General features: G+C 36.3%; 1 protein-coding gene across 1 annotated transcript in view; it reads right to left on the reverse strand.

The window, feature by feature from the left end:
- Positions 1 to 205: 205 nt before the first annotated feature.
- KIFBP (kinesin family binding protein) overlaps positions 206 to 16,438 on the reverse strand; it is a 25,630-nt gene continuing 9,397 nt past the window's right edge. Inside the window, exons 2-7 of the mRNA XM_004386387.2 lie at positions 14,784 to 14,882; positions 10,601 to 10,680; positions 10,099 to 10,282; positions 7,279 to 7,363; positions 5,409 to 5,524; positions 206 to 1,632 (exon numbers count right to left, since the gene is read on the reverse strand). Of these exons, the coding sequence (XP_004386444.1) occupies positions 757 to 1,632; positions 5,409 to 5,524; positions 7,279 to 7,363; positions 10,099 to 10,282; positions 10,601 to 10,680; positions 14,784 to 14,882 (1,440 nt within the window). The 3' untranslated portion in view covers positions 206 to 756. The remainder of the gene's footprint in view (positions 1,633 to 5,408; positions 5,525 to 7,278; positions 7,364 to 10,098; positions 10,283 to 10,600; positions 10,681 to 14,783; positions 14,883 to 16,438) is intronic.

Genomic DNA, 16,438 nt, shown 5'->3' on the forward strand with positions numbered 1-16,438 from the left:
TGGGATGAGAAACTACAGCCAAAAATAATTTGTGGCACCCAGTAGTAGCTCAATAAATATTTATTAAATGAATGAGATTTTAATATTTTCTAACAGTGGAATGTTATTGAAGAAATATTCTTCTCTGGCTTCAAATAAGCTAATATCTTTCAAGTGTCAAAAAAAGCAATTCTTTCAAGAAAACAAAAAATGAAACAAGTTTCTTATTAGTGAAACAAGTCAATTTATTATATTTCCAACAAGGAATATAATTGAGATAAACTACTTTGCAACACACAAAATAAACATAACTTAGTTTTTATTATTTTCAAAAAGGAAAGATTTCTTCAGGAATTTAGGAAAGTAAGTATTTTGGAAAGAATAACTACAGGAAGTTACTTCTTCGGTTTTAATATAGTAACAGGCTTGTCTACCAGGTACATTACCCAGCATTTTTCCTTGTAACTAATCCATCAAGTACTAGCCAACAACATTAGAAACTAAAGCAGTAAAAGTTTATATTTAAATAGGAAACAAGCAACCTGAAATACCAATCACACGTCACTTTAATAAGGCAATTTACATAATTTAGTGCAGACTGTTAATTACCTTTATGTTGATTAAGGTCCTACCAAAGACTCAACTGATCTGACTGTTATCTCAGTTCAAACGGCACTCATCCAGCTATAAAGGTAAGTATCACAATGGAATTAGGCCTGTTTGATAAGGGAAAAAAGCACTTCAATCTTGCATATTTCCTTTCTTTAAAAACAAAGATTAAGTCAGGGCCATCTTGGTTCTGAATCTCTCCATTTTTGTTGGAAGAAGACTCACCATCTCTTTACTAAGTTCTAGTTCAACTTCTATTTCCTGGGCAGCCTCAGGGTGCCCTTCACAGTAATCAACAATGAATTTGTAATGTTCCAATGATGCTGCCAAATTTTCTAGCTCTTTCTTGGGATCTGCAGTGATGACTTTGCCATAGAGACGGGCAACTCGAAACTTAGCTAACATGGCAGGGCGAAGAACATCTTCCCCTATATGCTCAGGAAATACTTTATTTGGGTCTCTCAAGGAGTCTAAGAAGAGCTGGTAGTACTTCAATGCTGACTTATTAAGATTATTTATTTTTTTTACGATGTGTGAATCAGGATCCCTTAACTTGTCCGCAATGGCAACCTTTAAATCCATCATATCATAATAAGTATGTGCAATTTCAAGCTGAATCTGTCTGTTGACCAGCAGATAATACTGTGGATTCAGGTCTACAATTAGGGGCTCTAGCATGGCTATTCTACGTTTGTGCATCTTGCATCGTCTCTCCATGTCAGTTTCAAAGAATGCAAGCACCTTAAACAGAGCACTGTGGTCCTGGACAACTTCGATATGGTCGGTGACGTAACCATCAATCTGAAAGAACTCTTTTGCCTCAAAGACATAGTGCTGACCCAGTAAGAACAGTTCTCTGGCTTCTTCAAAATCTAAAGGTCTCAAATATCTCACTTTCTCTTCCACTGCGGAGATGGCATCACACAGTTCACCATTTCCAAACTGCACAGCTTTTTTCCTAACGCTTTCTTCTTCATCTAGTTCTTTTTTCCTTAAAGCTCTAAGCTCAGATTGTTTATCAAGATCAAGCTCTCCTATGTTGTCCTGAAAGGAAAAAAAAAAAGGTTAAGTAGGACACTGATCTCCTGTTGTCAAATAATATAAAGCAAACTTAAAAATAAAGAAAACCCTCTTACTTCTCACCCTGGTTTGGAGGTGTTATGATCTTAAAATATTTTTTAAAACTTCTTTCTTACAATTATATTTTTAAAAGGAGGGGAAGTACTTAAACAAAATGTAAGATAAACTGCTTGTATATTAATTCTCTTTGGGGAACTCAAACTCATTTATAGTTACCCCTTCAATAAGATAAATGCATACAAAAGTACTCTGAGAACTGTGAAACATTGTATACATGTAATACATTATTATTAGTATTTATTCTTTAACACCATAGCCAAACTTCATCCTAAAAATATTTCACAGGGATGCCATTAAGATTAATAATATATTTATGCTATGATAGGTTACTCAGTGAAATATATTACAGAGAAATGCTCTAGCTCTCTTAAAGTCACTAGTGTGGCAAGAGCTAAATTTAACATCATAGGTAAGGTTATCAATCCCCTGGGGGGAGTGGCAAAAAGAGAAAGCTCATCTTCCTCTTGTAGGCCAATAAAATTAAACATCAGATCCCTCTGTGCTGTATGTAAAACACACACCCAGTTTCAAAGACTTAGCACAAAAAAAAAGAACATGAAATGTTTCACTAATAACCTGTTAATACTGATTACATGGAGAAATGATAATATTTTAGATATCTTAGGTTAAATACAATGTATATTTAAAATTAATTTCAGCTGTTGCTTTTTACCTTTTCTAATGTGGCCACTAGAAAATTTACAATTACATCTGTGAGTCGTATTCTATTTCTACTGGACAGCGCTGCTCTAGACAAGTGATTCCATGCACACCCGTGGCTGCGATTGCCATCCATGGGAAGATGATTCACAGATCTACAGCTACAGCCCAGACCTCTCCTCAAGCTCCAGACGCAAAACTATAACTCCCTATATGACATCTCCTCTGAGAAGACTCAAAGACACCCCATCCTCAACATGTTCAAGATGGAACTCCTAATCTTCTTCAGCAAACCAGCTCCTATTCTAGTGTTATTTTAGTGAAGGGCAGCCCCACCTACTATGTGGACAGTCAGCAATCTAAGAGTTATTGACATGTTCCTCTCCTCTCCCCCTCGCCCCATACCTCCAACCTATCACCAAGTCCTTTATGTTGTACTTTCTAAATACCTCTTGAATCCATTCTTTTTCTCTATCTCCTGCCACCATTCTAGACCAAGCTACCCTCACATCTCATCTAGACGGTTCCAACTGTCTCCTGACTAATCTCCCTCATTCAATCTTATTTTTCTTCAATTCATTCTCCATTCTGCTGCCTAAGTGATCTTTCCAAACCCTTCAAGGCTTCCAACTGCTCTTGGGATAGAGACAACAATCCTTCAAGGATCTTCTTGGTCTAGCCCATTTCTAACTCTACCTCTATCTTATATCACATTCCCTCTTGCTCTGCTCCAGCCTCTCTGCCCTTTGTTCTCCCCCTTGTAATACACCATGTTCCCTCATGTCATAAAGCTTTTAAATATGCTGCTTTAGTTCCTTGGAATAGGGCTTCTTCTCTTCTCCAGTCTCAGTAACTTCTACTCATCCCCAGCTCTTCCTTTAAATGTTACTTCCTCATATTATGCCTTCTCAATAAGCCCTGGTGATGCAATGGTTAAGCCCTTGGCTGCTAATCGACAGGCTGGCAGTTCAAACCCACCAAGCCACTCCTTGGGAGAAAAGACCTGACAATTTGCTCCCATAAAGATTTCAGCATAGGAAACCCCACAGGGCAGTTTTACGCTGTCCTATAGGGCTACTGTGAGTTGGAATTGACTTAGCAGCACACAACAGCATTATGCCTTCTCATATCATGTGTCTCTCTTTTGTGGAATTTATCAAAGTTGTACTTTTACATGAAGTCAAAGACCAGTTCTATTTTTGTTCATCATTGTATCCCTTCCACCTTGTACAATGACTAGCACAGAGTTGGCATTCAAATAAATATGTAATTAAACAAAATTGTGTGTTTTTAAGCTTGAATTTAACCAGGACTTTCAGACAAACATGTAATCAAAGGATGCAGTTAAGGTAACCAAAAAAGTCAGATTAAGGAAAATCTGAGTAATTCAGTAGCATGGCAACTCCTTGAGCTTAAACTCATTGGGTGCTACGTTCTAGTGCGAGGCTGGAAAACATCAACTGAATGAGGGGTAAGAATTAAACTATGGTACATTTTACTTGACACAATTATTTCAAATATGGGTCAATTTTAAGTCTATAAATCTTGTTTACTTACTTGCGCCCTGGACTGTTGGTTTATTTACATGCTTTCTATGATGCTTTCTTTCATTAGCCACTGTTGTGATCCAATAGTCCCTGCAACCTTCCTTCTTCAGTCTTCCTTGCCCAATCAAAAGAAAGCTGACAACTCTTCCCAGCTCCAACTTCCCTACACATAAAACTCTAGTCTCTTTCCTTACTATGCCTCATTTTTACCTACGACTACAAAGTGTTCTCATCTTTTCAAAACTTATGCTTCTGGGGTTTTGAAGTTTTGTCTGTTTAGCTTTATTCTGTTTAGTAGTTTCACAAAGTTCTATTTTATTTATTATTAAAAATGATATATCTTCATGCATGCAAAGAGAAAAAGAAAGCACAATAACTCTTTGAGGAAAACAGCCTCCTATGTATCTACACTTAGCATACTGTGTCCCAATGATTTATTTTATTTTCTTCCTTAGGGGTCAGAAACTAGGATTCAGTATGGATTAGTAATAATAATGATGACGATGATGATAATTAACATTTATTGAGGACTCATTTGTCTAAGGCACTTTCCTGAGATCTTCATATATATTAATTTAACTCTCATAACAACACTGTTAATTAGGGACTATTATTATCTCCATCTTACTTGTGAGGAAACTGAGGCACAAAGAAGGTAAGTAAATTGCCATGAACACACAGCTACAAAGTGGCAGGGCTGGGATTCATACCTAAGCAGTCTGTTTCCAGAGCCCATGCTCTTAAACTGCTGTCAGTACTGCTTCTCTACTTGAGCTATTACAGCAGCTATTTCTTAAAAGTCTACCCTTCTAGATTTTATCAAGTTCTTGTTATGTGTAAGATAAGCTGCAAAGTAGATAAAGATTAGTAAGAGATATTTCTAGCCCTCTCCATACAGATTTACAGCCTTGGAGACCCTATGGGTCAGTTCTACTCTGTCCTACAGGGTCACGATGCGTCGGAATCTACTCAATAGCAAAGGGTTTGGTTTTGGTTTTAGTTACTTACAGTCTAAAAAGAGGCAAAGGAATAAGATAAGAATATGAATAGTGATAATACAAAGCAGAATTTAAATGATTTAGGAAGGGGCAAAAAAGTTCTATGGAGTTTAAAGGAAGGAGATAACGTATCTGTGAGGGATAAAGCATTATTGATTCAATAATTATTAATTGAGAACCCCTTATGCCTGGATAAGATATAATAAGAACACGATATGGATCCCACTTTTAAGAAGCTTATATTCTAGCCAAAGGAAAGCCTTCAAGGAAGAAGCGGCATTTGAGATAGGCCTTGAATGATGAGTAAGTTTTAAAAAGTAGAGATGGAGAAGACAAGAAACAAATATTTATGAGAGTATTCTGAATACCATGCATAAAAACCACTCAGTGAGCCCAATGAGCCTGATCCCCATTTTAAGCTTTTACTTACATCCTATTCACTTAAGAAAGAAAAGGGCAATTTTGACTGCATTACCTGCATGGAAAGTTGGGCATTCTGCATGAGAGTCAAACAGTATTTGATCCAGCATCTTGCTATCTCCCCTTTTCTCTGATGATAAAGCTCCGGTACATCTCCTTCAGCTTCAGTAGCTAAAATTACACATTTGAGTTGTCTAATGTGGTCACAATTATAATTTTCGTTGTGTACTGCAGTCTTTTTTTTCTCTTTTTTTATTGTGGTGAAAACATACACACCAGAACACCCACTGACACAAGAACTTCCACATTACAATTCAATGACACTGATTGTATTTTTCATGTTGTGCCACCATTATTGTTATCCTTTTCCAAAATATTCTACCACCATTAACATAAACTCAATGCCCCCTAAAGAAAACCTGCATTCTTTTTTATATCTCTTTTTTTTGACTATAAATGTAACAAAGCCTCACTGAAGCAGGGGAAATAAAACCCACCCTAAATCCTGCCACCCAGAGTGGTATTCACCACTATTATTTTTGCATATTTCTTTCCAGTTTTTTCTTATGTATTCTCTGTAGGTAAAAGTTAAGGTCACAATGTATACTCAGTTTTAAATCTAGCTTTTTCCTTATGTATTATAACCAACATTTTACCCATATCATTAACAACTCTTTAACATCATTTCTAAGTATAGCATTATATGCAATTAAATAGATGTTCGATACTTCATTTAACCATTCTTCTAATACTGGGCATGTGTTTCCCAATTCTTCACCATTACAAACAACTCTAAAAATGAAGATTTTGCACATAAATCTTTGTGAATGTTGGGTTAGTTCCTTAAGACAGATTCCTAGAAGTGGAATTTACTGGGTCAAAGAGTTCACACAATTATAAATGTTCTTGATACATACTGCCAAATTATTTTCAACAAACACTCCAACCAACAATGTTATGAGGGTTCTCAATGAAAGCATTTTGAAAACACTGGACACTGTCACTTTTTTTCCAGCTTTCTATTTTAAAGAGTAAAACCAAAATGGTATTTCACTGGTGTTTTAATTTTTATTAATATTTTCGGAGCAAATGCCTTTTAGACTTTAATCAATCTGTATTTAATGTAGTATATAAATTAAAGGGAAAAAACATTTAATTTGATAATGTACATTCCTCTGACTCTTCACAGCTTCTGTATTCTACTAATCCACAATTAGAACTTCCATCTGCATAGAAAATGTGATGTTTCAAAATCTAAAGAGTCTTAGGCTGGAGACTATTCAACATTGAGTTATAGAATCAAACAGAGGGAAAGAAAATTGTGAACTCATTACAAACCCCAAATGATGAGAAACAACTGGACTTTATGAGTCAGAATCGACTTGATGGCAGTGGGTCTGGTTTGGTTTTTGGTTTATTCTTCACAAATGTCTACTTGATGAAAGAGAAAAAAAGGCCAAGGAACTGTCCAGATGAAGAAGACTAAAGGGAGGTGACAACTCAATGCAATACACCATCTTGGACTGGATAATCCTGTACCAGAAAGAAACTGCTATAAAGGACATTATAGGGACACTGATGAAACAGAAATGTGCACTACAGATAATAGAACTATATCAAGGTTACATTTCCGGAACTTCCGAATTTGATAACTATTCTATGACTGTAAGAAATATTCTTGTTCTTAGGAAATACCTACTGAAGTATCAAGGCGCAAAGGGGCCTGATGTATGCAACCTTCCTTCAAATGGTTCGGAAAGAAAAATGTGATTGCAAATGAGGCAAATAATTAAAAAAAGATGAATGCAGAAGAAGAGCATATGGTAGTTCTTTGTTCTGTTCTTGCAACTTTTCTAAAGTTTAAAATTATTTCAAAATAAAACTTTTAAAAAAGCTAAATAATAAAAATGTACACATAAACTTACAGTCTTCTGTGGCTGAGATCTTTCCAATTTGACCAAAAATGACATTAGCAGCTGATAAACAGTGCCTGGCCTCCATAAAGCATAGCTGTTGGGGAAATAAACAAGAGTGAATGAGACTATCAGACAGCTTTATCTGTAATTAATACTTGCATAAACAGTCTTTTAGTTTGGGAAAATCTAAAAAATCAGGTTAAAAAACAACTACTAAGGAGACCCTGTATAGTATAGTCACTGAACATTAAGAAGGTATAAAAGACATGTTATGGTATTATCTGGTTAAAAAGCTATCTCCAAGATTAAAATAACAATGCCCCATTCTCTTAACAACAGTCCAAACTGGCTGAAAGACAAATGCTGATTCAAAGTTAGTTCTCTTCATGTAATCAATAAGTTTAACCCACTGAGTCTACTGCAACTCTTAGTGACCCTATAGGACAGAACAGAACAGCAACTGGTGGTTTCCAACCACCGACTTTTTGGTTAGTAGCCGAGCACTTAACCACTGCCCTACCAGGGCTCCTTATCAATAAGTATATGGGAGTGGTTTATCAATCTAGATTCAAACTACCTCAGACAGTCCTTTAGGCTCAGTCTCAATTGCCAAAGTTTCATGAACGATAAATTCTTAGACCATTTACATTCTGTCACAGGATTTGAAGATTTAATTTTTTTCAAGTTTAGAGATTCCCTTTACAGCCTATAGTTCAAACACAAAAATGATAAATTCTGATAGGTAGAGATTCTTGACTTCTAAAATCTTTGGAATTTATACACAATGAGCTTCCCATCAAGTTTTGAAGTCAACAGGTTTCCTCCGATGAACTTTAATGGCACTGCTTTACCAACACACCTAAAGACTTCAAAATTCAAATCTGGGCATGGTGAATTTCTCAGACACTTAGAGAAGATCTCCCTATGAATATAAACACTTTGCATTTGTCATGTGACTCACAGGGCCACCCAGCAGAAGTACAAAGTTAAAATCCAACTTTTGGATTGGTTGGAGGGTACCCTCATTAAACAGAATACTTCATTTTAGTAATACATGATATTTCTAAGATGACTATGGTTGGCTATGATTTTACACCTCATTATGGCAAATTCAGAAGCCAACCTGACAATAGCTAGAGGGGTACCCAGCAACATCTATTGAGCAAAATAGGTGGTATTTAACCTCAAAAGTCAAAAGCAAGTTACAGGTTACACAAGGAAACTTTAATTGTCCCTCTACCATCCCTACTCATCATTAGCACGTCAGCTTTACCCAGCTTGGTTCCCTCTGAGCAACCACTGATAGTACAGTGCCTTATGCCCTCTACGTGGCTGGTAAAAATGTGGGACTTTAGCATTTGACAGGTAAAGACTCATTAAGTATCATTTATGATAATGATATAAATGATAACTGCATTAAAAAAATCATAGTTCAAATCCCTCTTTTTGCAATGTAACTTAGCTTGTTGTAATAAATACCTATAAAACATTCTCGTAAAAAATAAAAATGTAGGGTGGGTAAAGGTGCTCATGAAAATTACTGCATGCTCCATAGAAGTAATGCTTAACAACTTTAAATTTTTAATCATACTTTAAATTAATATTTAGATATCTTAGTACTATCAATATCTGTGGAGTTTTAAGTGTTAATTAAAATCACAGTGAATAAGTAATTTTAAAGTTCCTAAATAGAACAAACAAGGGGCCTCTGACAGTTTTTAAAAAGATGCCACAAGCGGAGGTACTGGATAACACTTATTGATGATGACCACAGTGAAATGGATTCATAAGAGTAGACTTAACTGAATGCTCAGATATATGAAGTAGCGTTACTTACACGCTTGATCTTAGACCAAAGTCCTAGAAGTGATGCTGCAGTCACCACAGCCCTTTCTCTCCTGATAATAGCTTATCTGAATGAAATCTGTGGGACCATACTTTAAACATAGGGCGCGTTTACAGAATCAGCTTAGACAGGCTAAAGGCCCCAGTAAGGATAAGGTAGAAGGTAACCAGAGAGATGAAAGGCGGAACTCTGGTAAGCAAAGAATTACCACCATTTCAGAGAGGCCTGTGAATTAGAAATACAAATAAAAGTAATTTGCCAAGGTATCTTATTAAGGATTAATAGAATCTGGCTAGGAATGGTGGCTTTAAAGGGCTTTTAACAGAAACTGTTAGTGACTAAAGGAATACATGCGTCAATTAAGAGTACTACCAGCACGATTCTGAGCAATTCTGACAAATAATAACTAAGAAGATCAAAATTTGTCCCTGTGTAACAATCCAGAAGTATGCCATAAAGCCTCTATATTAGAACTGAGCAGAGAGATTTCCAACACAGAAAAATTATCATAGAGAATTCTGAAAAATAACTGAAATGTATCACGTGTTTTTATCAAAGCCCACATTTAACAGTCAACTTCCTTAGATGAATTCTCAGTTACCAGATTACCACTGCATAAAGATAAAGTTGTATCTGCAACAAGATAAAAGCTACAATTTAAGGCAACATCTCACAAAAATGAATTGAGATAGCATGCCTATTGCAGAAAAGAATTGGTTTCAGATAACATGTAATTTTAGGAGCTATCGACATGTAAAACAATGATAAAACTTAAGACTCAAAATATTGAAGTCAACAAAAAGCAACCAAGTTTTAATACACTGACAAATTGGACTGCATTTTTCTGTGCAGTTTTACATCATTAAACATAAGCAACATGTTTTAGAAAGGTGACATTTTCAAGGTACTATTTGTTCTATTTAAACATTCACTATTGGTGATAACTACTTTGGATTATTGGATAACTACTTTGAGGGGCTTACCTTATTGATGTAAAACTGTGACAAGGTAGCAGCATTAATAGCCCACTCTATAGGCTGGTAGGCATTGTGCTCAAGCTGGAGTTTTAGGGTATTGTGGCAATAATGAGCAGCCTTCTCAAACATTTCCATATGCTGGTAGACTTGAGCCAGATAATATAAGATATGAGTATAAACCTTCTCAAATCTGTGAAGAAAAAGAATATTTGCATAATCGTTTACAATTTATAAGGCACTTTCATACATATTTTTCTCAACTGATCCACCAACCCTCTGAGCTGGGTATGGTTATTATCTCTATTTACAGATAAGCAAACTGAGCCTCAGATTTGAACAACGTCACATAGCTAGGAAGTGGCAAATGGAGGTTTTAATCCATGTCAGAGTCCAAATTCCATACCCTTTTAAAGTACCTCAAAGCAGAAAACATTGTGCTTTTTAAAATAATCATCTTATCTACACTATGTAGCAATACTTGTAAAGGCTGACTTCTGTACTTACTCACCTTTTTGATCTCTCTTGTTCAGTAAGTTTCTCTTCTTCAGGAAGAAAATGTTCAGTAGGATCAAGAGGAGGACTCCCAATCTACAATTGAAGAACAAAAGCGCTTTAAAATTTTAAACTGTAAACACCAAGCGCCCTCATCTGGGGGAAGTAGAAAAATCAACTTATAAAGCCCAATACACTTCATTTTTTCCTAGTTAACTTTAATGTCACCCAAGAAGTAAATTTCCTAACCATAAAATCTGAAAAAAACAAATAAAAGGAGATTTCCTGCAAGTTCACACCTGACAAATTTAAACTGCTATTGCAGTTTACTGGAAATACATTAAAAAAATCTATCAATTTGCTTTAATTAGAGATGTATAGTTCTTTAAGTACTGTTAAATCTTAACTTTGTCTGGTAAAAAGAGCTCTAATAAGCACAACAAATAGGAAAAATGTATACGTCTTTAAAGTAATATTGTCCTAAACTAACCACAAATGAAAATCAAATTAGTTTTTAATATTTATTCTAATATATTTTTCTCAAGGGAATAAAAAAATCTATAGATTATCTCCTTTCAATTCAGGGACATTGAAACCAGTGACTCCATTTTTTATGAACTGATCCCATCTCAAGTGTTCCAAAAGAGCAGAACTGCTTAACTTCTGCATCCTTCTACTTCTATGAGGTAGTCCCATCTTCAAGCCCACTCTTGCTTTAAACTGAATTCACTAAACCCCAAGTAGCAGCAATATGTTCGATAAAATATGTGATCTTATATTCTGCATACAAAAACACTAAAAGCATCACAGTTTCCAATACTGACAGAAGGTAAAAACCACAAAGATAGGAAGCCAGGTCCAAGGCAAACACAATAGATAATTCTTCAGAGATTTCAACAATTCTGAAGGCTGTTCAATATGCTTGCCCCTGTCTAGAGGAGGATTATCAATGTATTTTGCTTATTATTACACTTCACTTTATGACTATCACACTTCATATGTATGGAACACTGTCAAATCAGCCTCATCTCATAACTAGAACAGAAGTATAATTAAGTATAGTTTTGCAATGTGCTATGTTTCCATAAACAGAAAAATGTTTACAGTTGTAATCAACATGTACATATGCCCTGTATACACTTTCCATATATTGATGATCTAAATATTTATCATTTTAATGGTTATATTTTATTCCCCTTTATTAGTGTACCATACTTTACGAGCCATTCCCTGGTTATTGGGCATGCAGACTTCAGTGACTTTTCATTAGCTATTTTATGATCTCCACAACATTTCCATATTGTAGAGATGGGTGGGTTACTCCATCTTACAGATGAGGAGTGAGTGGCATAGAAAGTTTGAGCTCCTCCAAGTCAAGCAGTTAGTTATGACCACAAGTGAAACTAGAATCCTAGGTCTTTTATCTTCATATTCGGTGATTTTTTTCCTTTGTTTAGATCTCTCTTTACCTAGAACTATATTATCTATGAATATAAAAAACCATAGAAGCAATTAAACATCTCCAACTAAACACTATTTTACATATTTAACTGAAAATCTCCCATCAAATTCACAGTGTAATACTGTTTTGCTGTTCTTCATGTTGACTGGGAGGGACAAAGTATAATACCATTTGTAATTTCAAGAACTAGGTACTGTTCTTGATACTGCAGATACAGCAGTAAACAGAACAGTAAAAATATCCTTGTCATCATGATGCTTACATTCTAGAAGTGAAGACGGGTAATAAACAAGATAAATCACTAAAATACACAATATGTTAGACAGTGGTAAGCTAAAGTGAAAAATAAAGCTGGAAAATGGATAGGAAGTGTTCGGGAGGGGTGAAGAAATCAGTGCACTGGATGGACGCATTTAAGACCTAAAGGAAATGATGGAGTGAGCCATGTAGATTCTAAGCAGGGGAAACAGTAAGTACAAAGGCCCTGAGTTAGGAGCTTGTCTGGTGTGTTCCAGGAATAGCAAGGCGGCCAGTGTAGCTAGAACAGAGTGAGACAGGGGAGAACAGTAGGACATGAGATTAGAGAATTAATGGCGGCCAATCAGGTAGGAACTTGTTGGTCTTCAAAAGGTCTTTGGAGTCTACTCTGAATGTAGGAAGCCATTAGATGATTCTGAGGAAAGGAGAGAAGTGATCTACTTTTGAACAGAGCTGAGAACAGACTGAAGGAGGCATGGGAGCAGGAAGATCAGTTGGGGAACTACTACAATATTTAGGCAAGAGATGATGGTGGTGGTGAGAACCAGGAAAATAGCAGCAGTCTTTGAGTCTGGATGTAATTTGAAGGTGGAACCAACAGGATTTACTGGTAGATTATGTGGTGTGAGGAAAAGAGAAGTCTCCAAGGTTTTTGGCCTCAGAAACTGGAAGAAAGAAGTTGTGTTTACAACAAGAAAAACCGGGGACAAGAGGGATTATCAAAAGCTCAATTTTGCACAGTAGTTTTAGAGACACCTACTCCATAAAAAGTGCAAATGTCAAGTCAGCCATTGGACAGATGAGTCAGGGATTACAGTCACAAGCACAGAGACGGTATTTACAACAATGGAATGAATGTATATGGAAAAAGGAAAGGGCCAAGGACTGACTCTGGGTGCTCCAGTATTCAGAGGTTGGGGAAATAAGGATGAAACACCAAAGACTGTTAAGAAGGAAAACCAGACAAGTGTGGGATCTTGGAAGTCAAGTAAAATAAAGTGTTTCAAGGAAGAGCGATCAGTTGCATTAAATGGTACTGACAGGTCAAAAAAGATGAGGACTAAGAATGTACCACTCAGTTTGTTGTTGTTGTTAGCTGCCACTGAGTCAGCTCCCAATTCATGGTAACTCTATGTTGTAATCCACAGGGTTTTCATTGGCTGATTTTTTGGAAGTAGATTGCCATGACTTTTCTTCCTAGTCTGTCTTAGTCTGAAAGCTCTAATGAAACCTGTTCTACATCATAGCAACATGCAAGCCTCCACTGACAGATGGGTGGTGGCTGTGCATGAGGTGCACTGGCTGGGAATTGAACCTGGTTCTCCTGAATGGAAGGGGAGAATTCTACCCCTGAACCATCACTGTTCCCAGGCCCACCCACTCCAAGATGTGCCCACTGAGGTGTGCTCTCTGGCTCACAAATAAATTTAGCAACATATAAATCACTGGTGAGCTTGACGAAGCATTGACTCTTAACTCCGATTTTGAGAAACCTCAAAATATCTCTGGTTATTTAATGGAGTGCCACAAATAGCCTCAAAACAAAATTAATTAAAATCCATTTTAATTTTAAAAAAGACTGCCAACTGACAGTAGGTAAAAGTTTATTAAAGAAACAGATATTAACACAGTGGTTTGTCAGAGCTGTGTTCCCCGCCTCCTCACGACACCCGAAGTGAGTGTTTTCAGTCTAGGCTCCCCAGAGCCCTGGAAGTTCCTACAGCAACTCTTTTGGTAAGAGTTATTCCACCCACAGTGGGAAAGGTGGAAGGGATCCATAGCAGATTGGGCTCAGGGTCTTTCTGACCTGTTTAACCAGAGTAGCTCACTACGTTTTTCCACATACTGAATTTCAGAAGGGTTTCATAGGTAAAAAATCATGGAAAAACCAATGCCTGTAGTACCTAGACCAGTAGTATCATCGCCACCTGGGATCTTGTTAAAAATGCAAATTCTCAGGCCCTACTCCAAAACTACTGAATCAGAGTCTGGGAATGAGGCCCAGCAGTTTTCCAGGTGACTCTGATATATGCAAAACCTTGAGAACCACTATCTGAAAAATTTCAAGTTTTGTTCAAGTAATTCTTGTTTGCTTTCTTTTAAGCACTACTTTTCTCAATGGAAACCAAAATGGAATTTCTAGATTGTAAATGCAAATATGCAAATATCAGTATTTTAAGATAATATTAGTATTTCCTGTATGCTTCTATTTGGACTCAGGTTGCCATTAGACTCTATCCAAAAATTGTTTTTAAAGGCCCTGAAGTCTTTAATATACAATAATTTTAGCTATCAGTTGACCTTCTAGACAGCTCTATAGAGAGGAACCTGGTCTTCCTGCATGGAAGGGGAGAATTCTACCACCGAACCACTAACTCTTCAGTGTAGAGTCAGATCAATATTATGAATTAAAAATTCTTACTATCAATTCTTTACTTGTTTTAAATAAAACTTAAAATTTATCTGACATGCAACATACCTCTTTCATATACTGATTATATAGTGCTTCTGATGATTCTAGGTAAGCTTGTGCAGTTTCAATTTCTTCTCTTTCAGACCACAAGATACCCAGGTTATTCTGGAAAATAAAGAAAAGAGAAACAAATAATGACAATATAAGACTTCCAATTAAAGCAACTTTCATGGTTTCAAAATAATATTTACTGACCAAATAATACTGAAGTTTGACTATTAAAAATGAATTGATCATTCAAAATAATATTGTCCTTATGTAATACAGTAGGCAGCTCCTAAGATGGCCACCAGTGATCCTGCCTCCTGGTATTCATGCCCTTGTGTAATCCCTTCCCCCTTGCGTGAGAGCTGGATTTAGTCACTGCAAAGTGACCAAATACAAGTTGTATTTCGATAGTCTAGCAATCAACAATCCAAAAAGGAAAATTAAGAAAACAATTTAGAAAAGGATATTAAGAAAACAATTCCATTTACAATAGCATCAAAAAGAATAAAATACTTAGGAATAAATTTAACCAAAGAGGCGAAGTGCTTAAACACTGAAAACTATAAAACATTGCTGAAATTAAAGAATACCTAAATAAATAAAGTGAATGGAAGAAATGATGAAGTAGAAGAGCTGAAATGAAGATTTCAAAGGGCAGATCAAGATGACAAAGTAAAGTAGTATAAAGAAATGTGCAAAGACCTGGAGTTAGAAAACCAAAAGGGAAGAACAGGCTCAGCAGTTCTTAAGCTGGAAGAACTGAAGAAAAAATTCAAGCTTCAAGTTGCAATACTGAAGGATTCTATGGGCAAAATACTGAATGATGCAGGAAGCATCAAAAAAAGATGGAAGGAATACACAGAGTCACTGCACCAAAAAGAACTGGTCGATTTTCAACCATTTCAGGAGGCAGCATATGATCAGGAACCAATGGTACTGAAGGAAGAGGTCTAAGCTGTACTGCAGGCATTAGCAAAAAACAAGGCTCAAGGAATTGACAGAACACAAATTGAGATGTATCAACATACATATGCAACACTGGAAGCACTCACTCATCTATGCCAACAAATTTGGAAGTCAGCTACCTGGCCAATCGACTGGAAGAGACCCAGATTTATGCCCATTCCAAAGAAAGGTGATCCAACAGAAGGCAGAAATTATTGAACAATATCATCAATATTACATGGCAAGTAATATTTTGCTGAAGATAACTCAAAAACAGTTGCGTCAGTATATTGACAGGGAACTGCCAGAAATTCAAGCCAGATTCAGGAGAGGATGTGGAAAGAAGGATATCATTGCTATGTCAGATGGATCTTGGCTGAAAGCAAAGAATACCAGAAAGATATTTACCTGTGTTTTATTGACTATGCAAAAGGCATTTGATTGAGTGGATCATAACAGATTATGAAGAACACGTGAAAAATGGGAATTCCAGAACACTTAACTGTGCTCATGCAGAATCTGTACACAGACCAAGAGGCAGTTGTTTGAACAGAACAAGGGGATACTGAATGGTTGAAAATCAGGAAAGGTGTACATCAGAGTTGTATCCTTTCACCATACTTATTCAATCTCTACGCTGAGCAAATAATTCGAGAAGGTGGACTATATGAAAAACACGGCATCAGGATTTGAGTAAGACTCATTAACAACCTGCAATATGCAGATGA

The sequence above is a fragment of the Trichechus manatus genome, unplaced genomic scaffold (assembly GCF_000243295.1).
Source record: "Trichechus manatus latirostris isolate Lorelei unplaced genomic scaffold, TriManLat1.0 scaffold00163, whole genome shotgun sequence".
NCBI classification, from domain to species: domain Eukaryota; kingdom Metazoa; phylum Chordata; class Mammalia; order Sirenia; family Trichechidae; genus Trichechus; species Trichechus manatus.